General features: G+C 36.6%; 1 protein-coding gene across 1 annotated transcript in view; it reads left to right on the top strand.

Annotated features, from left to right (window-relative positions):
- LOC149228290 (ABC transporter I family member 21-like) overlaps nt 1-22,780 on the top strand; it is a 135,057-nt gene that overhangs the window by 43,671 nt on the left and 68,606 nt on the right. The window contains exon 3 of the mRNA XM_089378141.1: nt 5,924-6,084. Within this exon, the coding sequence (XP_089234267.1) occupies nt 5,924-6,084 (161 nt within the window). The remainder of the gene's footprint in view (nt 1-5,923; nt 6,085-22,780) is intronic.

The raw sequence follows: 22,780 nt of genomic DNA, 5'->3' as shown, positions 1-22,780 counted from the left end.
AGCCTTGATTTTCTTACTTGGACCCTGTAACCTCTCCTTGTTCAACTGTAACCATATTCTATGTTCCACCTTGAGTAAAGTTTCTTTCTATTTGATCATGCTTGGCCTTGTACTTTTCTTGTGGCTTCTTTAGTGCCTCCTATACTTGCAAATGGATTTGCCAGATCTTCTCCACAATTTTCTTTGCCCTTAAAGCATCCCTTGTGAGATCCTTCCTCACTCCTGCTTGCTGCCCATATGCAATATCCAAAGGTGAAGGTGGTAAATATCCAAACCAAGTTTCAAATGGGGACTTATTGATGGTTATAGCCTGGACAAGTGCTTCTGCGTAGGCTCAGTGTCAAGCATGTAAAAGATGTCCAAAATTCTCTGTAGGTTCTTGCTCTTGAGGAGTAAGTGATTATTATAGTTTCTTTCCTAAGTCTAACTTAGGAAAATCATATTAATTAATTTAATTGATTAATGTTGGCTATTGAGCTAACTTTCTAAGGATAAATAATTGAATTATTTAATTGATCCAGTTCTAATATCAACCATTGATATCAAGTGAGACTTAGGATTTAATCTTAGCTATCCATCACTTAGGAGATCTAGTGTTTGAGATCTAGCTTAATAAGAAATTATAAAAGGAGCTTGAGGGAGAGAAAGAAGATACATTGAATCCTTGAGAGAGCGATTTTCTCAAGCGTGAGTTAGAGACTCAAAATTGAAGAGAAGAAGAAAAGTGTGCTAAGGAGATTTTAGCAAGAAGAATTTAGGGGCTAAGATCTTGGAGAGAGAGGAGGTTGAGTTAGTGGGGGCTTGTGTAGGGGGCTGTACAGGTGGAAAAGGGGAGGTCAAATTGCAAGGGGAAGAGCTGAGTTTTCTAGAGGCTGAAAATATCCAAGGGCATAATTTTTCCAGTGGGCTAAAATTTCTAGGAGGTGTTATTTCCAGGTTTTAAATTGCTGCATCTTTTGTGTATTCTCTGAGGGTTATTTTCCTATGGCCTTAATTTTTCAAGTAGTAGAAAAGTGGAGGAGAATTTGTTGAGAATTTTTTTTGCCATTACTGTGATTGATTTTCTCTTTCTTAAATTATGTTGCAAAATTGTGAAGTTAAAATACCAATGTATTTATTTTCAATAGTTTTTAGAAAATATTTTATTGGGTGAAATATTTTCTTCGTATAAATTAAGTTGCTAGGAAAATTAAATTAGATCCAATGTTAAAAATTAACAAGACTTACTAGTAGAAGTGTGGACTTCTAATTGTAACCCTTCAAATGATGCACCAAAGTCTTGTTGACTACTACTGTTTTCCCATTTGTTTGTGGTACTCCTTGATGACAATATCTTCGACTGGCTGCCTTCTTGAATTTGGTGATGATATTGGTAATAGAGGGCTTCTTCTTGAAAAGATTTCTTCCTTCAAAAGTGATTCTTGACCCAAGGAGAGGGAGATCACCTTGAATCCTCTGATGATGATGACAATACCTTCCTTCTTGCTTTCCTTGATGTGGAGGCTTCAAGATGCTTCAAATTGTAGTCCTCCCTTTCTTGAGTAGAGATAGGATCTTTGAGGTCTCCTTCTTTGAGGTGATGATTGAGCGAGGATCCCAAGAATGTTCCAAGTGAAGAATCCTTCTTTGAGCTAGGGTTTTTGAGATCTGCTTTGGCGACTTTCTTCAAGATGATGATGTGATCCTAATCCTTTAATTGCTTTAGAGATGAGTAGACCTTCTTGATGATTTGATGCCTTTGATAATCTTCTAGAACTTCAGTCCTTGAGTGTTCTTTATTGAGCTGCTCTTCTTTGACTTGTCACCTTAGCTCTGATACCATGTTGAGAAATCTAGGGGCAGTGGCATAGGTGATTTCTCTTAGATATGATAACTGCTTGTGAAGGTTTTTTTACTTTATTTGATTAGATTGTTCTTTAGCTTGATTATTATTGTGTTCTGTTCATCAAACAATTACCAAGATAAAGTGAACAATGAGACAAAGGACACAAGATATAGGCTATCAGCTATGGCCAAAACCTCTCCAATCTTGAGAGGAAAACCCACCAAATTCTTCTTCTTATAGAATCTTCAATTGATGAACTCCAAGACCTAGACCCTTGACAGTGAACTTGTCCAAGACCAAGTCAAACTTGCCTCAACTAAACGATAGATTCTTCTTGACTTCAATCCCTTCTCCAACTTAAGTCTTTGACCCTGAAATTTCGACCTTCTTGGCTGCAACTTTCGACTTCCTTGACTGCAATTCTTGGCCTCCTGAAACAGACTATACTTTTCGCATGTGTGACAGATTGAAGATGTTGGTGACTTCTTCTCCTCTTCGCTTGAGCAGGCTTCCTTTCTTGAGTATTCGGCTTGCTATATCAGACTTCTTTTACCCTTGTTTCATTTATTCGTCCTGACTGTAATCTTGACTTTCTGTGGCTGAGGATGTGCCCTAGTTACAGGTCACACGTGTGAGGAGATGAACCCAAAACAGATCTGAAATATAGCGAGTTTATCTCTCCTTCAATTCACTTCTCCTTCGCTTGATTGAGACCCTTTCTTGCATTGTTAATCGAACTTCTGAATTGTTCATCCATGATTCTAGAATGAGGCTGAGTCCTCCTATATATAGACTTTCTCATCCTTGATTTGAGGCCAACTTGAAGCTGTCCCTAGGCCGACTTGATCTTTGAGAAGGCTGACTTGTATTTTGCTTTTATGACTTGGTCTTGGAGAGTTCTTTGACTAGACATTGACTCAAATAATTTTTTCTTACAATATGTAACATGCCCAAATAGGGCTTTTCATACATGACAATGACTCTAATGGTTTGATGACTCAATGACACATCCTAAGAGCTCTCAATGGGAGCTTAACCTAAAATTAAATCTTCTTGAGCATGAAACCCATGTCTCAGGATCAACAATAATAAATTTGTTTTTCTCATTACATCAAATACATAAAATTATGATTACATATGTCATTATGAAGACCAAACCTAGTTACATATTTCAACACAAGCATGATCCTCCTTGGGATCAAATGCCCCTCCAAGATGTTTTGCTTTCCAACAAGCTGTTAGTCCAATGCTTCCTCTTCCATGATGATTCGCTTCCAAGTGATCTCATGCAAGGTGCCTCTCGTCTAACCATGGCACATGTCCCCTCATGTTTCCAATGCTACTTTCATGTGTGCCATGTGATCGCAAAGCTCTAGTGCTTCTCCTCAACATAGTGTCTCGATCCTTCACCAACCTCCATGTAGTATGCTCCTCAACCCAAGCATCATCAAGTCAAGTGTCCAACCTCCAAGGTATATATCACATGGTCCTAAGATCCAAGGGCTAAGTGCCCTCTTACCTAGTGCTCCTCCTAGGTAGGTACCTCACCTCATTGAGTGGCAAACTCCTCCATTTTGTGCACCCAATGGGTTAGTCATCATGTTGATCAAGGTAATAACTTCCTAGGTAAGGGCGCCATGTAGCAATCAAACCAAAGTCAAACATCCACCCAAACAGAGCCATGCATATGTCCATTAAACATTGCCAAAGGGGCTAGGAGACCTAGCACTCTCCTAGCAAGGCGAAAAGAGTTTTGGAGCAACTGCCAAAGCTAACGGGATGAAGCAGTGATTTTCTAGTGTCTTCGGTCCACAGTACTTCGATCAGTTTGGCGTAGGACAATGCATGGAGAGTTCGCCTTTTGCAATGGGCATTCCATGGAGAGATGGTTTTGTCAGCAAATGGCAACAAAAGATCTCTTGGGGTCTCTAAACAACAAGACGGCCTTTCTGACCAAAGTGGAGCTGATGTTCCAAAAAATCAGTGCATTCAGTGGGTATTGTACTTCCTCACTCCCACTGTTCACATCACAGTACAAGGTATGAATCCACTCACTTATCAAGATTCTTTAAAGAAAATTTCAGTGCTTTCATGGAGCAACTTTCTCTTCTCCTATGAACGTCTTGATGGAGCCTGATATAGCCTGCCATACCTCTATATGTTTTCCAACATTCTCTACATACATTATTAATAGTGCTATTGACGTGTTGTTTGGTGGTTCAACCACCTAACACTAACCTTTACTTTTAATAGTTACATATTGCCATATTGGTCACATGTCATGTCACTAACGTAATATGATCATGTAGTACAAAAGCACACTAAATAACAGTTAATTTTAGAGCTTGCTATTTTCCCCTCCAGCACTTATGCAGGTTAATTTCAATTTAAATAGATTTCTGGCATAGTCACCCCTAGCGTTCTAAAGCCATGTGTTGCAAATTTCCAATGTAGAAGTAAGAAATCAAGTGCAAGTACAGTGTTGAGCAAGGAAGTGCAGTATAACTGACTTTTGATTCGGCAATTTACACCCAAAATAGTTCATTCTCAGCAAAGTATACTATGGTGCTACTTATTATTGCCTCCTTTTAGGATCTCAAAGTTGTATGAATATGTTCCAGGGTGGGCTGATTATCTCCTACTCACAGGTGTCACCCAGGTCATAAGCATGTAAATGCTAAACCCACAGCCTGCTTATTGGTTTGTTGATATAGTATAAATTTGTTCTAAAAAAAGTTTGATCTCCTGTCTTGGCCTGTAATAGTATTGTCATGTACAAATTCTTGAAAAGGCCAGCATGTCTGAGTAATCAAAAGCTCAAATGCATGATTAAACATAAAAGATATACCAGAAAATTGAAAACTTTATGTCCAGTTTTCTATTGATAACTTTTCCTTTCGACGAGTCATTGAATTTGGCAGTTTAGAGGTTATCGCATGTGAACTGAATTCTTGATTGCTCTTATTATGTATTGTTTGTATTCTGATTGAATCAATATTGATATTATCTTATTCAGAGATTATTAAGCAATTTCTTAATACTTTTTTGAATTTACCTCCTTTTTGTGAATACTTTTACATTTAACATATGGCACGTGTTTTCTTATTTTCAATCAACTAAGAAGCACTTTCATTGGCTTGAAAATTTGAAGGCTCTAAAATTCACGCATCTTAGATTTGGATAATCTCAAACATGGGATTTCCAAGCTCAAAAATTCCTTGTAAACAGTCCAGTTCCTTATACGATGATAATTCTGGGTATGGCCTAAATAGTAATAGCATTACAGCATATTTTAAGTTCCTAACCGTACATTCTAACAATTGTTAGTTTCTAATGAATAAAGCCCACAAACCCTTGCTCTTAATTCTGCAGGAAATCCAAGCAATCCTTTTTCCAAATATGTTAGCCTTCATTCGAAGGTTGCAGAAAGTTGGTTAGAAGGTGGGCATTTCCCCAAAAGTGTGTATATAATGCTACAAAAAAGCCATCCTTTACATTTGACATAGACATACACGAAGAAGCTCAATATTGCTAATGGCAGGAGCAGTCCTAAAAACCTAGGAGTGCCAAGGGTTTTATATTAAGAAATAACAAACTCCCAATCAAAAACAGAAGGTGCCCAAGAGGGCTTTTCATCCAAAGAAACAGTGGTAGTCCTTTGCGAACTGTTTTTCCTTCCATTGCACTATCTTCAGCATGGAAAAAAGAGCAGAGTTTTTAGAAAGACATTATTTATCATGAACAAAATACAAGAATGGTACAGTGTTCAAGATATTTGTTATCTCTTATGTCTAGAGTCTAGACTCATAGTACAGTGTTCAAGATATTTGTTCTCTTGTGTCTAGACTCGTAGCCTTAACATATGTTTTTGGAATCTGCTACTATTTACATTTGCAGTATGTACGGCCTGTAGGTAAAGTAGGTGTAAAGATTTTATCTTAGAAATAAATGAGCCTTTCAACTAAGAGAGCAACTTTGAGTGAGTTCTTGGATTTGCATCGAGTTAATCCTACTTTTAAATACTGTTTTTGCATGTCTTTATTGCTGAATCATACAGTATTTTTTTATTCCTTATGTAAGATTACTTGACATTTACAGGTAAGACAACGTTGCTAAAGATTTTGGCGGGCAAGCACATGGTGGGTGGCAAAGATGTAGTTCAGGTGCTGGGTCGTTCTGCTTTTCATGATACTTCTCTGGTGTGCAGTGGCGAGCTTGCTTACTTGGGAGGTTCTTGGAGCAAAACTGTTGGTTGTGCTGTATGTACAATCCTTTTCCTGGGAAAACTCTGCATCTTATTTTTTTGGTTTACAGTAGTAATAATGAGCAATGAAAACAAACTATTATAGGAGCTGATACAAATTCAGTAAAACTATTGTTCGGAGCTTTATTACTTTATCCTTAAGATCTGGATAAGTTATTCCTGATAAGTTTACAAGTGCTTGAAGATGCTTAAGCATCAGAAATAGACTGAGAGACATCTTTGTGTGGAACCTGAAATGCACTGAGATTAATCATTAATGCCTTGGCATCAATAATGAAGGAGTCCAGATATTATGGTCAGCATGGATGTTTTAGACAGTGTTACAAATATCCCGATTTTATTCATGATAAAATCGAGAAATCGCGATTTTTTTGCCTAGCCGATGTTTGCCGATTTTTACCGATATTTTGGTGGTATCTTAATTTTGCCGATGTTTGCCAATGTTCACCGATATTTTCCCGATTTTTACGGTATTTTGGTTTTCCAGATCCTTGCCAATTTTTATCCTGATACCGATGTTTGCAACGTTAGTTTTAGACTCTTAGTAGCTTTAATGCAGAATGTGGAGTTGGATAATACTAACAATTGAGTACAACTGATTATAGATCACATCTATGAATGGTTGCTAGCCCACTGCCATCTTACTATAAATAAATATATCTCTAAAACAAAATAAGTCTACATTTCCAGACTTAGGTCATACTTTTTTTTGTGCATAATGACCATGCAAAAATGTTGATAGGGGCTTGAAGATGCTTAAGCATCAGAGATAGATTGAGTGACATCTTCTTCTTGTGGAAAATGAAATGCAGTGACATTAATGTTAAAGTCTTGACATCAATAATGAGGAAGTTCAGATGTTACGGCAAGCTTGAATGTGTCTTAGACTCTTAGTAGCCTTAATGCAGGCTAGAGCTATCCTTCAGCTAAGTGGCCATGTTATGAGGGGTGTTTCTGTTGAAGTTTTGTAGCTATGGTCAGTTTTCATAATTGATCCTAGCCCTCCAAAAATAAAGAGAAATGACAAATATTAATTGTATTTCAAACCGGTCTTGAAAGAAGAAAAATTGAATTTTTCAAATTATAAATTTTGCCTCAAAATTGTAAAGTCGGCTCCAAGTCGGCCCAGCCCAAGGGACGTGTCCATTCGGGCTCCCTTGATCTATATATAAAGGCAACTCGACATCATCTTTTGGACATCCAATTCGGATAATCTGAGGCTTATTTCAGATCATCATAAGGACGAGTCTGAGACATAATTTGAGGAGAGAAGAGGACGGAATCTAAGGCAGAGAGAAGAGAATGAATATCTAAGTCAGGAGGACGAAATTTGAGGAGGATGAATTTTATCTCTGTTTGATCACTGGTCAGTTTGATTTGTTTTCACTGGAAAATTCAGATTGTATCTCTTGTTGAATGGACAAATTTCTCTAAGAAAAGGTTGCTGGGTTTTTCCCCTGGTTTGGGGTTTTCCCAGGGTAAATTCTGTGTTTCTTGTGTTTGGTTGTCTCTTCATGTTTTTACTGTCATCATTGTTTTAATGTTGAAGATTTCCTATGTATAATTGCTTAATGATGAAGTAACACAAGATAAACAATGAAGAAAATCATTGGAAGTAATTATTTGTTAAGGAAATCCTAAAAATTTAACATGGTATCAGAGCTAAGGTTTAAGAGCAGCCCTGGAATGTCTTGAAGAAGTATAGGCATAGAATCCTCATAAGAACCTCTATGTTTTGTGGATCATCCAAATGCGAAGTAGGAAGAATATAGGTCTGTTCTGAGGTTCCATTAGCCACTGTTTCAAGTGATATTCGGCCCATTTCTTGGGTTGTCCTAAAGCCCTAACTCCGCCATGTAACAAAAACCCTGAGGTCAAATTTGACCCTGGTTAGGGCTGTCTTGAGGAGATCTTTCACTGCTTGGCAGTCACAGATATTTGCCTTCGAAGCAAACCCCTTAGTGCTTGACTACACGTTCTAAAAATATCAAAGGATAAAGGAGAATTGATGATTACATAAAGTTGTGGACAGAACTGAAGGAAGCTGCGGAAGTAGAGGACCGAGAGGCCTCAGATATGACCTCAGAAGGTCTGAAAAGCCTCAGACCAAAATACCTCAGTCTGTGGAAAAGTCAGCTGAACTATCTCTTATGCACAAAGTCTTTTGTAAGGCACTGTACATTCAGGCCACAAAAAGGAGCCTCTCTTAAGAATGATTTTCACTGGTGTTTCATAAAGTTGAAGAGTTTTTCAATGTTTGGACCATTTCAAGGATCACATGAAGATTGCCTAAGACGTAAGTCATATGACACGAGGACATGGGACATGGAGGACACGTAAATACAAGTATTCGACACGTGACGCAACGACCTCAAAAACAGGACACAAGGGACACGTTTTATATATATATATATATATATATATATATATAAAATAATGAAATATAGTGCCTGATCCATATTTTTTAGAAATTAGAACATCTACAGATATGAATCGTGATGATATCTATTTAGTAATTTAGTATTTACAATTTTAGAACTAGTTAGTTTATTAATTTAGTAATTTAGTAATTACAATTTAGTAATGAGATGATATCTATTTAGTAATTTAGTATTTACAATTTAATCATTGTTCATGTTATTAACAATTGTTCAAGCACATAAGAAACTAGAAATTTAGAAATATCATGATTGATAAAATAAACCTAGAAGTTTAGAAGTAGAAGTTAGGTATTAAAACCACAAATTGTAGATTTTTCATTAAGTCATGAAAATCAAAATGTATTACATAGATATCGAGGGAGTGCCACTAGAAAATACAAAATAGAGTAGATACAAAATAGGTAGGAATATAATAGCTCGTTAGTGTTACTGGTCATGATTCACTAGTCACAACTCTATCAATAGTCTAGGTCCTCCTTGCTATAATCACCATCACTACCACTTCCATTTAACTCTGCTCCATCCTCCTCTATGCCCAATCCAAGATCTCCTGCTGCATTTGTTGGTGTGGAGGATGACCCCCCAAGAGACTCATCATCAAAAGTGTCTGTCTCTAGTAGTGGGTCATTAAGATCCATGTTGGCCAACGCCTCATGAATACATGTAATTGACGGAAAAAATGAAAAAAAAGGACGCGACGTTTTTTACTTTGGGATTTTAGTGGGACACGTGTCCTAAAATCAGGACACGTTAGGGCACTGTCCGGCACAGGCCAAACACGTGTCTTGATTTTAGGACATGTTGAAGAATGTGTCAAACATGTTTTATGGGTCGTATTGTGTTTGACACATGAAATAAGGGACACGGGACCCCTAAGGACGTGTCTTGTGACTTAGCCTAATAAGACCTGTTCTGACTACAAGGACTTTGTGAACTTTGTTTCCTTTGATTTCTTGTGATTTGCTCATTTACAAAGGACATTGTTGCTTAATATTGGTATGCTAAATTCTGTTGAGGATCATTAGCACCCAGATTTATGCCAAGAAACGTTTCAAGTATCATTCAAATTGTAGATTGCTTGCCCCTGTTAAAGAAGAAAGCTCTCCTGAAAGGTTTTATGGCACCAATCTTTGACCTATTATGGTTTGGATAAAGTTTAAACTATCTCATCTACATTTGTACATGTTCGATTTGATAACCTTATTGTGTCTTAAGTATGGCATCCTGAAGTTAATATTTTTGTATAAAAGCTCTTGACAAGTATACGGGTGCTTTGTATTGTATTAAAATTGGCAACTAGGGCCAAACTCCATGTGGGTTATTTAATTTATGGCAGCTGATATTTTTCTTGGATTCCTCTCGTCGAGAGGTGTAGGATTGATATAACGATCATCCGATTCCGACATGTATTCATGGAGATATGAATTTATTTGTATTTCTTGACAATTTGTCAAGGTCGACCAGCCAGTTAAGTTGTGTTGCACACCCCCAGCTAACCTCAACGTTGCATATAAAAGGAGGAGACATTGTGTCTCATTTCACTCACTCTCATCCTCTCATCTCTTCCTTGTCTCTTGGGTATACAAAAGGAAGGAGGACGCAGATCTCTTGGGCAGCTTTGAAGAAGGACACAAATCTCTAGGGCATCATTGTGAGGACGCATATTAGGGCAGCAAGGATGCAAGAGGGTACAACCATCTTGTTTGGGGTGATTTAGGGCTGCTTTGACCAACATCTTACCTTCTTTGATTGCGGCTTTGCATGGGCAGCCTCTCCTAGGCTAGACGAAGTGCTGGACAGCCTGCGTTGACTTTTGGAGAGCTGATTTGGGACAACGTTGACTGGTTAGGGCAGGCTGCAGGTTGCTGTAGCATTCATTGCTGATTTGTCCCTCTTACTTGGACTGTTTTGGGCTGCACATACTTGTTGTTGGAGGCCGAGTTCTCCTAGGATATCTTAAGGTCATTGGTGAGCTGTTTGACCAGCTTTGACCTTGCTGATTTGAATTATACTGCTGCTGTTATAAATCACAGATTTGTGATATTGTACTATCTCTCTCTCTCTGTGCTGAATTATTGAAGAATATAGAAGAATTGATCAAAGGGTTTCCCCGCATTGGGGTTTGTCCCTGGCTAGCCGCCACATCTTGTGCCTCTTGTCTTGGCTTGTCTTCTGTCGATTTTATTTATGTTATATCAACATTTTACTTATATGTTAATGTGATTGCTATACTGAGAATTGACATTGGGCTAATAAGAATAATTGAAGTAAACTGCTCTAAGTATAGAACATACCACAATTTAACATATTGGCTATTTTCAATTAGAGGGAAGGACATTGGAATACCGTCTTGATTTCATTGGAAGGGCATTCATAAGTTTACAGTGCAGAAGAAGCCAAGTTCCTCATCAACTTCTCTTGAAGGCTGAGGCATTTTCAGATCTAAAGACTTGCCATTGTTTTGAAGAAGCTGAGCTACTTAGTTTGAAATAATACTAATATCTTGTCTTGCATTGCACTGCTGATTATGATTGTATCGACTGGGATTACTTATATGGCAGAGCCTTAGAAATATGTGGCTAAGTTCAATTATGATGACATTGAAAGGGCATTTATAAGTTTTCCTCATCAAGTTTTTCAAGGATCAAAATTTTTCTTGCAAAGTCTGGGCCACCTTCAGAACTGGAGTTTCCCTATATTGCTGCTACTATAATGATTGTTTTTTGAGGAGGCCGAGTTAATTGTTCTAGAAGAACCAAGGATGATCATCTAGTTGAGGCCAAAATTTGCTGGACTATTTGAGGACTGTTACTTATTCATTGGTTGATGATACAAGTTCTCTTATAAAATTGTTGTAAAAGATAATGGAATTTCCTCCCTTGGAGACACTTACTTTCATAATTTGTATGCGTCGATACCTACTATGGATAGAGGATGTTGTTTATTTATAGTGCTAGATGAAGGTAGAGTGGACCATTAATCTTGTCACACTTGCTTGGATGGAACATCCTTGATATGCAGAGGCATAAAGATGACATGGTTTTGAATATTTTAGATATGCAAAGATAATTTGAGATTGATGTTGATTGTGATAAGGGTTTTGTCAACATTAATGAAGGGCTATCGTGCAAGACTTAGAGTGCTTCATGAAAAGGGATGCACATGACAAAATTCAATAATGTTATTTTCTCTAGGGTTTGTAAACCCTAGGTAAGTTTTGAAGGATATGATTAAGAAAAATCTAGGGTTTGTGGACAAAACCCTAGTGCTAGACCTTAAGTATTGAAGGTTGATGCTTCCGCTGAAAGAAGAAACCCTTGCTCATGGAAGGAATGACAACATGTTGATGATGAAGACTAGGATGATGAACTTGTAGATGGATTTTGCAAGAAAGCAAGGATCAAGAGGGAACTGTCAAATTCCCTTCATTCCTCAAAGATAAGTATCTTATATCTCTCTTTCTTGATTATTATTGTTGTTAGTTTACTATTAGCTAGCCTCTTGTCGTTTTTCTCTTTGCTGGGTTATAATTGTTCTTCCATGACCTCCTAGTGAGGATAGCATGTACACTGTGAAGGCCTGCCAAGGCTTTGGCAACAGATGGAAGTATTGGAAGAACAAAGCAAATTTTGTGGAAGAGGATTCTCTCGGGAAGAGGGAGAGAGAGCTATGAGAAGAAATTTTCTCTAGACCAAAGAAGACTTTGTATGAACATCAAGCATAACATTGATGGATATCTAATGAGTCTTGGTTGATCTTGTTATTATATGGCTTATTTCTGATGAAAGAAGGACTCATGTGACAGAGGGAGCAACAATGGTAGGAAGATTTGCTTTCGTGATAGAGGGAGCAATCATGACAGAGGGAGATGATGAAATCCTCCTTAGTCAAAAAGGATGGAATATTGTTATGATAGACAACAAGTCCATGGCCATTCCCATGGTATCTATATTGATGAAACTGAGTTGTAGAGGGAGCTGCCTAGATTGTCCTAGCAACATTTGTTTCAACATTAGAATAATTGGAAAACATATGTGGTGATGGATTCAAGCTGATCAGTTTATGGTTGAGCCATGGCATGTGTTACATGTGTTGAGGTACCAATATGGCACTGTTGATTGAGATATGTTTCATATGATAAAGTACAACTGCAGGATATACAAATTCAGATTGGTCAGAATGTATTGCAGTTTGTTTGGCATGTTATGAAGCAGGGTAGCTTCATGATTGTTTGAGCAAGTGTGCGGTGACAGTTCATAACATGTGGTATAAAAGGAGCAGTGAGGCTCCTATGTATTTCTATGTTCGAGTTGGTTAAAGCCTCTATCCCTGGATGAAGTTGGTGTACTTCTGGGACAAGCTTGGAGAAATTGAGAATGCTTTCCTTGGTGAAAGGAATTGCTATGTTGCAGTATCTATAAGCATCAAGCTTGTATTGCTCCCTTGGTCATGGGGTTTGACTGGGAGATCATTGGTTATGGTTGGGGAAATTGATTTTGAGAACTCTCTTAGGTCATGGGGTTTGGCAAGGAGACCATTGTTATGGTCGGAGAGATTGATCCTGATTACTCCCTTATGTCATGGCATTTGACTGGGAGACCATTGGATATGCTTGGGGAGATTGACTCTGGTTACTTTCTTAGGTCATGGAGTTTGATCGGGAAACCATTATTTATGGTTGGAAAGATGGTGACATGTGCCATGGGGTTTGGCTAGTGGGTTGAGCTTGTGCCTTTTTTATGATGCTTTTTGAAGTAAAACTCGTGGCTCTTTTGAGGCGAAATTCATGGCTATCCTTAGGTAATTCACTGGAATTTCAAGGTAATTTGGGGCATCTTGAGGCAACCTGCAGACATCCCTAGGTTGCAGTAACCATAGTCTCGCTGCAATCTGGCGGTAGAGGCCGCAGGGCTGAAATTTGCCCGCAGTATAATCAAATCAATCACATTCCTGAGGCAGAGTCTGGTAATTCCTCCTGAAGCAGCTCAATCACTCCTGAGATAGAGTCTTGTGATTTTTGAGGCAGCTTGTTCATTTCCCTGGGGCGAAAATCGGTGGATTTTAGACCACTTCTGAAGCAAGATCCAGTGGTTTTTCTTGAGGCATTTCATAAAACCAGACTATGGTAGACAGTAACTAGTGATAGTTTCTCTGAATCTGATATAGTACTGTTTTTACTAAAATTGTGGGCTTGCAAACTATAGTAACTTGATTGCTGGTTGAATGCAAACTCAGTACAGTGGGCAGTAAACTTTAGAGCAGTGTGATTTTGTTGGAGGATTATATTGTTCATTAAATCTTGCAATTGTCTATTGGGATTTAATGACCATATTGCTTATTCATGTATTAGTACTGCTGATTTCATTATTGAATAAGAAACCCTAAGGGAAAAATTACCCTAGGACATTACATGTGGAGTTCTCCTCTCCTGCTAAGAATAGATCATGTGCATGGGAGAGAGATCAACCAATCCCATCTAGGACTAGGTCCTAGCTTTCTTGCCAAAAATAAAAGATGCATGTGAGAAAAATAAAGCTAACTCCACTCCAATGTGCATAGTCTTAAGTTGTCCCAATATAAGTTTCTGTTCGTAAATGAATATCTAGAAGCTTTCTCAAGGCATTTAGATCTCCATTGAGGATACAAGAATATATATTAAAATGTATGAATAAGATTATGATGATAGAAATGAGAGTGGGGCCTGCTTATATACTAGGCAGGTGCCTCTTCATGGAAAGTCATGTCCCATTTAGACATGCTTAATCAACACTAATTACTAATTATTAATTAACTAATCATTATTACAATTATCATCATTATTTATATTTAATATATTTTATTCATAACATTGCCTTTCCCTTCAAAAGGATTTGTCCTCAAAGCTTGCTGATGAAAAGGCTTGATCTCTTTCTTTGTTTCGAATGTCTTCTCGTCTCATAATTGTCATCTTCGTTGATACAAATTGATATGATCCTTGGCGTGATATATAAAATTGTCACACGGAGAAAGGATCTGACCATCATAAATTAATCTTTTGTGGAATCTTTCGATTACTAGAAACTTGTGATGAATCGTTATCACTGCACTGAATTGTGTGCACTTCAGTATCCTTCTGAACATAAGTTTGTTGTTTGTTTTGAGAGATATAGATATGCAGACTGATTGGAATGTATGCTTTTATGATTCAGCTGTAGATAAGGAGTTTGTCTTTCCCTTATCATGTGTGTGACATGATTGAGACTTGCTTCAGGTTCTGATGTTGTCGAGTTGGTTACAAAATCTTCAGCTGGGTTTTTCATTGTTTGAACTTTGAACTGCAACTTTTGAGTATGTCCTTACTTCAGTTGGGTTTGGATTTGTCTGAATTGTGAGATTAATGGGGTTTGTGTTTATTTCCTTTTCTTCGACTTTTACTATTATGTCTAAAGACTTTGATACTTCTTTCGTGAGTAATTATTCTAACTTGTTTTTTAATGATTGCTTATCATCCTCAAGTTTCTTAATTTGAGTGAGTAGAATTTGATTATGGTTTCTCAGATGTAAGAGTTCTTTGGTTTATGATTCGTCAACCTTATTTTCAATGTCTTGACTTTTAAGCTTCTCATCTTTTAGAGATCTAATTTGTTCCAATAACCTTTGGTTCAGGTCTTTTAAGTGCAAATTTTCTTCTTCTTTCTCTGATAGAATCTCGTTGAATTTCTTCTTGACACATTCCTTTTCTTCTTCTAATTTTTTCTTTTGTTCCTTGGACTTCTTGACCTTCACAAGTAATTTTTGGCTATGGTCCATTAGACACGAAATTTTCTCTTTTTTTGTTTTTTTGTTAATTTTTGTTCCAATTTTGCAAGTTTTTCCTCTTGTTCTGTCATTTGCATTAGTGCATCATCTTGACATTCTTCCGCATTAAATAATTTTCCACATGTTGGACAACATAATTCACAATTTTTATGAATCCAAGGATATTCAATGTATGTTATACAAAACAGACATTTAGTCCAAAATAATGATTGTTGTGTGGAACTCATCTTGACTTCCTTCATCATTTTCGAATTGGACTCCATTTGTTCGTCGAATATTAATTATTTTGTGTTCGTCAAAGAACTTAGGGTTTGTAAATAACCCCCTTTTTTTCTTAATTTGTATAATTGTGTGTTTTTTTAAACTAAATAATATTCTTTTTAACTAATTTTTTTTAATCTTTTTTTTCCCTTATATATATATATATATATATATATAGTTTTTTTGTAAGCTTGGTAGGACTCTCCGATTTTCGAGTTTTACATGTCCATTATTCACCCTGCTATAGGGGGAGGGTAGCACAAGATTCGAACCCAAGATCTCCGGTTTGATGAGACTTCATTCTACGACCATCGCCACTTAAGCTACCCCATGTGGACTTTATTTTTTATTTTTTTAAATAGATATTAATTTTTTTATTTTTTTCATTTTTAATTTTTAATTTTTATATTTACTCCTTTTTTCTGAATGATTTTTTGTTGTTGTATTTTTTTTTTAATTGTTTTTTCTCAATATTGATTTTTGTTTCCTTTTTAAATGGCCTAGGGCCTAATGGAAAGATGGAGAAACTCCAAATTCTTGTAGCGAATGCTTCAACAGCAACAATGTTGACGAGTTTCGATGGCTAAGGACCTGGGTCAGAATGGTTGTGTGCAGCGGCTGAGCGGCCAAAGGATCGAACAACTCTGATACCAAAGTTCATTCTTCAAGTTAAATACTCCAAAAGACTGGGAATATGTAGATCTCCATTTAGGATACAAGAATATATGTTAAAATGTATGAGTAAGAATGATGATGCAAATGAGAGTGAGGGGCCTACTTATTACTAGGCAGGTGCCTCTTCATGGAAAGTCATGTCCCATTTAGACATGCCTCGTCAACACTAATTTCTAATTAACTAATCATTATTACAATTATCGTCATTATTTATATTTAATATATTTTATTCATAACATCACATATTTGGGTGCAAACATTAAGAGAAGTGGCAGAGTTTCTTGTTTACCACTCATTTATTTATCAGAATGACTGTCGTGTCATAGTTGTAACACTTCATTCTTCACATGCATTTATTAATTTATTTTTCCTAGAGGTGTACATGCTTAAGTTGTTTTTTGATCTGACATATTCTGTTTTGGTAATGAACGATAAATGCCAAAGATGCTGGCCAAAGTTGGTAGCTTGATATATTTTATTCACTCTAAGTTTTGGTTGTTTTGTGATACAAACTACATAAATCTTTCGGAAAAAGCAGAAGAGACAAAATTGCTTCAGATTTCACCATGAAGACGTTAAGTGACTGTCATGCTTGTTCTTATGATTTATTGACTGCCTTCGATATAATTTCTCTACAGAATGCATGGTCTGTATCAGAACTTTTATTTCACAGTATTGTTCGCTGCAGTGTTACAATCTGCAGTCTCCTTGAGGGATGAAAGCTGAAAACTCTGGGAACTTGAAAGTATGTAGAGTCTTTCCATAGAAGGTTCCACTTGCACAAACAGAAGGAAGATTAGTCAAGCTCAACAACATTTGACCTCCTGAACAGATATATATAGAGGACGGTTCGATCACTTTGAAGGATACTTACTCATCATCATCATATATCTTCAGCACTTAATGAAGGAGTTAGACTAAGAAGACGCAGAGAAAAGAGCTTGTGTAAGTGGAGAATGAATTCTGTGAATAAGGACAAGGTCTCTGAGGCAGTTGCAGACATATTTCTGGCCTCCTTTGTTGAAGGTCCAAATTATAGAAGCTTGACCAGACTTGAAGCAGTTTGACCTGTGTTGAATTTGACTTTGGAGGTGACTTGGAGGAGGGCTGAACTTGGTGACTTGGTGGCAGTTTGGTCTTGGTCTTGGATATCTCATTTTGATCTGATTTTATAAGAGAAGGATTGTTGGGTTTTCCCCCTTGTGGGGTTTTTCCCTGGCTTGGAGCCTAATTTTGGTGTCTCTTGTCTCTTTGTTTTTCTTGAAAGACTGAATATTTGTATAATTGCTTGATGAAAAACACATAAGAAGTAATAGGAAGGGATTTAACATTCACAAGTAATTATCAAGATAGAGAAATCAACCTAATCTTACTACACTTGGTTTCTCAACACTGGGAGTGGAAACGAAAAACTATGATTGACAGACGAGGGCAGTAGCACAGTATGTATGGACTTTAGAATCAACCCAAAGAAATAAATGAGAGTATATTGAAGAAGCTAGAGCTAGAGCTAAAGCCAGAGCCAAAGCCAAAGCTTGAGCGAGAAGACGGAGCTAGATTGATTTTCTGAAGTTGGTTTTTGGGGACAAAAAACCTCCAGAATGGGGAGGTCTGATATGTCATCAGAAACAGTTCACAATAAGGCATGTAGGCACCAGTGCCACATAGTCCTAACTAACTTGCCAGCAACTAATGGATTGACAACTGGGAACCGACTTATTGGCTGTACATCAAGAATAAATGTAGACAAAAAGCTTGGAAGAAAGTGGAGGCAGAATAGCAACTGCTAGATAGCCATTCTGTGACTCCCTTGACCAATATAGAGGACTCCCTATGAGGGTTTTTCTCCAGTTTGAAGTTCTTGTTAATTTATAGTGCAGATGCGTATTTTGATTGCTATTGTGATATACTGCAGTGTTATTGATAGCTTAATGAATCTGTGGCTTATGTAAATCAAACACACATTTCTGGTAAATGTGCCATGGCATTGGTGGATAGATGCCCATGTATTTTGGTGCAAACATTAAGAGATGTTACAAAGTTTCTTGTTTACCGCTTGTTTATTTGTTACATTGACTTTGTGGTATTGTGGTTGCAGCACCTATTCATTGCATGAACTTATTATTGCCAGAGCCGTGTTAAGGATACTTGCTGAAGTTTTTTTTGGATATGACATTCTGTTTTGCTAATGAATGATGAATGCCAAAGATGTTGGCCTAAGTTGGTAGTTTGGCATATTTTGTTCCCTCTAAGTTTGGGCTGTTTTGTTATATAAGCTACATAAACACTTTTGAACAAAAGAGACATATCACTTTGGAGAAGTGTTGATAATATTGCGAATATCGTGATATTTTTAGGTAAACGATATTTAGGCAGGTAAATATGGCGATATTTTGAAAATCTCGACAAAATATCGGCTAAGTATCACCATATTTGAAAATATCGGCTAAATATCATTATTGCTTTATATGTTTTAAAATGTGAAAAAATTGATTTTTTATGTTTGTCGATATTTTCGCCGATATTGCCGATAAGATGTTTTCAGGACCCTCGCTGATATTTGTCGATATCGATATTTTCAACACTGCTTCGGAGTACGCCACAGAGAGTTAAAGTGGTTGGCATGTTTTTTCTTATGGTTTATTCATTGCCTTGATTGAATTTCTGCATAGAATGTCTTGCTTTGTAGCATAGTTTTTCTTTCATAGTTTGGTTGACTGCAGTGTCCTATAATCTATAATCTCCAAGGGATGAAAGCTTAGAACTATGTAAATATGAAAATATGCACTGTCGTCCATCTCACAGACAGAAGGTTGAGCAGTTGAGTCCAAGAAAATGCACAATAAATTTTATGATCCAGATTGGAGAGCTGTGAGTGATATGACACTCCAGCTTTTGAGCCAAGCATCCAAAAAATTCTGGATCAATTTGGTATTAGAGCGGTTCTGAACTCTCTTGGAAGTGAGAACAAAAGAATCCGAGGTTGACGAATGAGAAGTCAACCCAAAGGAATTCGTGGAGGAATGAGGACCAAAAGATTCAGAATTGGGAGGTCTGATCCATAATCAGAAACAGGTCAAAGTAAGGCATGTAGGCACAAGTGCCACGTAGCCCTAACTTCCCAGCAATGAATAGTTTGGTAGTTGGGGACCTACTTTTTGGCTGTAGATCAAGAGTAAATGCAAATGGGAAGCTGGGGAGAAAATGGAGGCAGAGTCGCGGCTGCTAGACAGTTATTCTTTGAATCCCTTGACCAATATAAGGGAAGAATAAATTGTATTTACATGGGTACACAATTGTATCTGTGTCTTTACTGGTTAATATATATTCCTGGAGTTTTTAATACCTCAAGAGGGTTTTCTCCAGTATTTAACTGTGTTAATTTATCATGTGAAAGCATATTTCTGGTTTTCTTTTGTAAGTTACTTTGTATTACCTCAAAATAGCAAATTACATCATTCCATCCATCACAAATCATCACAGTTCAAAGCCATGCATTTACTATAGTCTTGGTCTGAGAGCCCAGGATTGATTATGGGTTTTTCCTCTGTTCCTTTTCTCTTACGAACATCAATCCATTCTAAGGAGTTATTAGAAATATGTTAAAATTTGGCAGTTCAGGGATGAATTTCTCCTAGAAGAAATCATATCTTTTAGCTCTGTTTGAACCATTTATAATAAAATTTCATTTCTGACAATTCTAATATGAATTTCCAAAAATAGTAAGTTACATCTAAATTTGGAAGCGACTTTCCAAAAATAGAAAGTCATGTCTAAATGATCAAGGATGATCTCGACATATGAAATGCACTTTAAAATCAAATCAATCATGATTATACAAGTCGAGGATTAATATTTTTATCTTTACTAGTATTATTATTATTATGATACTATTATTTATAAAATAATCTAAAGCCATTCACCTTTAATGGATTAAATAAAAAACGAATTATTTCATGGAATAAGTAAATTAAATTGAAAATCTCTTGGCAAACCAAACCTTTCTCTTGGAATAAAATAGCAATTCCTCACTTAAGAGAATATAACTCACTCCCACTAATTCAATGTATGGCAAAAATGTAACTCCTTATTAAATGCACTTGTAACTCCCTCATTCAATTCAATTTGTAACTCTCACCAAATATTCTCTCATGTCTAAGTTTAACTATCTCTCTCACTATTTCGAATTGTAACTCCTCAAGACAAGTGTACCTCTTTCTCTATTTTTGGAATGAGTTACATTTCTTCTCAAGTAACTCCTCTCTCATGAAATTCAATTCTTCTATCATTGGCTCAAGGCATGAATTCATTTTGTAACTACTCCTTTCTCATCTATTTAAGCAAGAGCAAGTGAGAGTTGAGGGTAACACATTCATTTTCAAGAAGGAAAGATAGTGTTGAGTGTGTGCAAGAGAAGTGTGAGAGCTAGTGAAGAGTAAGAGAAAGGGATGAACTAGAACAAGTGTAAAGGACAAGATCTGATCAAAGAAAAGGAGGATATCTTCAAGCAAAGAGCAAGAGCACTTCAGCTGCATGATCAAGCATTGGTGACTTTATTCATTCTCATTCTCTCTCTCTCTCTTTCTATACTTTGCTGAACAATTGAAGAAATTTAATAGAAGAAGAATCATTTGGGTTTTCCCCTTGTGGGTTTTGCCCTGGTCATTGGACCTAACTCTTAGTGTTTCATATTTGTACTTGGATGTCTTCATATGATCCTTAAGTTTATTTTCTATCTATAATTGTTGATCTGAAAAGTTGTGAAAAAGAAATCTGCATTCTAAATAATTGTAGGAACATAGAACATTCAATTTTTTGTGAAGTACATTCAGTTTTTTGCAAAGTACATTCAACTTTTTGCAAATTACATTCAAGTCCATTCAATTTTTTGTAAAGTACATCCAATTTTCTGCAGGTATTTTAGTGTTCTACATAGAACTTTCAAGTTTTTGCAAAGAATTTTTAAATTTTTGCATAAAATTTTAGATTTTTAACATGGTATCAGAGCCTTTGTGAAAACAAGTCCAAGGAGACCGGAGATCACTTGAAGAAACCCCACTTGTTGCCAAATTTTTCTGATTAAGATGACTTTGTCATACTTCAAGATAGAGGAGAAGCTGAATGATGCTTCAAACTTTGGTTCATGGAAAGCAAGGCTAGATATCACTCTTGAAGAACACGAAGTTCTGGAATATGTTGAAGGCACTATAGCTGATCCACCAGAGAATTCAAGTGCTGCTGTGAAATCTAAACATAAAAAGGGTGAAATCAAAGCTAGGAAAATTATCCTTAATTCTCTTAGTGATCATCTCATTACTTATATTTCTGGTTTGAAGAAAGCTAAAGAAAATGTATGACAAACTAATTGGCATGTTTACAATTAGTAACTTGAACTAGATTATTGCCTTGAAGAATTAGCTGAAGGACATCAAGATGAACAAATGAGAGATGGTTCAAGCATACTTCTTGAGAATGACCAAAATCAAGAATCAACTATCAACAGTTGGTGAAGTTGTACCCGACAAAGAAATGGTGTTGATTGCACTTGGAGACCTTTCTCCTGTTTGGGGGACTTTTATCACCACCATCAACAATATCAACATTATTCGCACATTTGATAAGCTTTTGGGAAAGTGTATCCATGAGGAGGCCAAAATGATCTACAGAGGGAGAATTTCACATCATGAAGGAGAACCTACTGCATTTTTAGCCTATGACATGAGAAAGAAAGGTAATAAAAAAAATTCACTTTCAAATCAAATAAAGGGAATATAGACATGTCAAAAGTTAGATGCTTTAATGGAAAGGTTCAAAGTTTATGTTCTATCTACAATTGTTGATCTGAAAAGTTGTGAAGAGAAATCTGCGTTCTAAGTAATTGTAACAACATAGAACATTCAATTTTCTGTGAAGTATATTCAGTTTTCTGCAAAGTACATTCAACTTTCTGCTAAGTACATTCAGTTCCATTCAGTTTTCTGCAAAGTACATTCAATTTTTTGCAAGTACATTCAGTTTTCTACATAGAACTTTCAAGTTTCTGCAAAGGATTTTTAAAATTTCTGTATAGAACTTTCAGATTTTAACATGGTATCAAAGCCTTGGTGAAGCCAAGTCCAAGGAGATCAAAGATCACTTGAAGAGACCCCATGTGTTGCCAAAGTTTTTTTTTGATCAAGATGACTTCGTCCTACTTCAAGGTAGAGGAGAAGCTGAATAATGCTTCAAACTTTGGTCCATGGAAAGTAAGGCTAGATATCACTCTTGAAGAACACAAAGTTTTGGAGTATGTTGAAGGCACAATAGCCGATCCACCAAATAATTCAAGTACTGCTGTCAAATCCAAACATAAAAAGGGTGAAATCAAAGCTAGGAAAATTATCCTTGATTCTCTTAATGATCATCTCATTACTTATGTTTCTGGTTTGGAAAAAGCTAAAGAAATGTATGACAAACTAATTGGCATGTTCGCAATTAGTAACTTGAACCAGATTTTTGCCTTGAAGAATCAGTTGA

The sequence above is a fragment of the Pinus tabuliformis genome, chromosome J, assembly GCF_031772625.1.
Source record: "Pinus tabuliformis cultivar Carrire ecotype Pingquan chromosome J, CPIR1, whole genome shotgun sequence".
Taxonomy (NCBI): domain Eukaryota; kingdom Viridiplantae; phylum Streptophyta; class Pinopsida; order Pinales; family Pinaceae; genus Pinus; species Pinus tabuliformis.
This window is presented reverse-complemented; position numbering and strand designations above follow the sequence as displayed.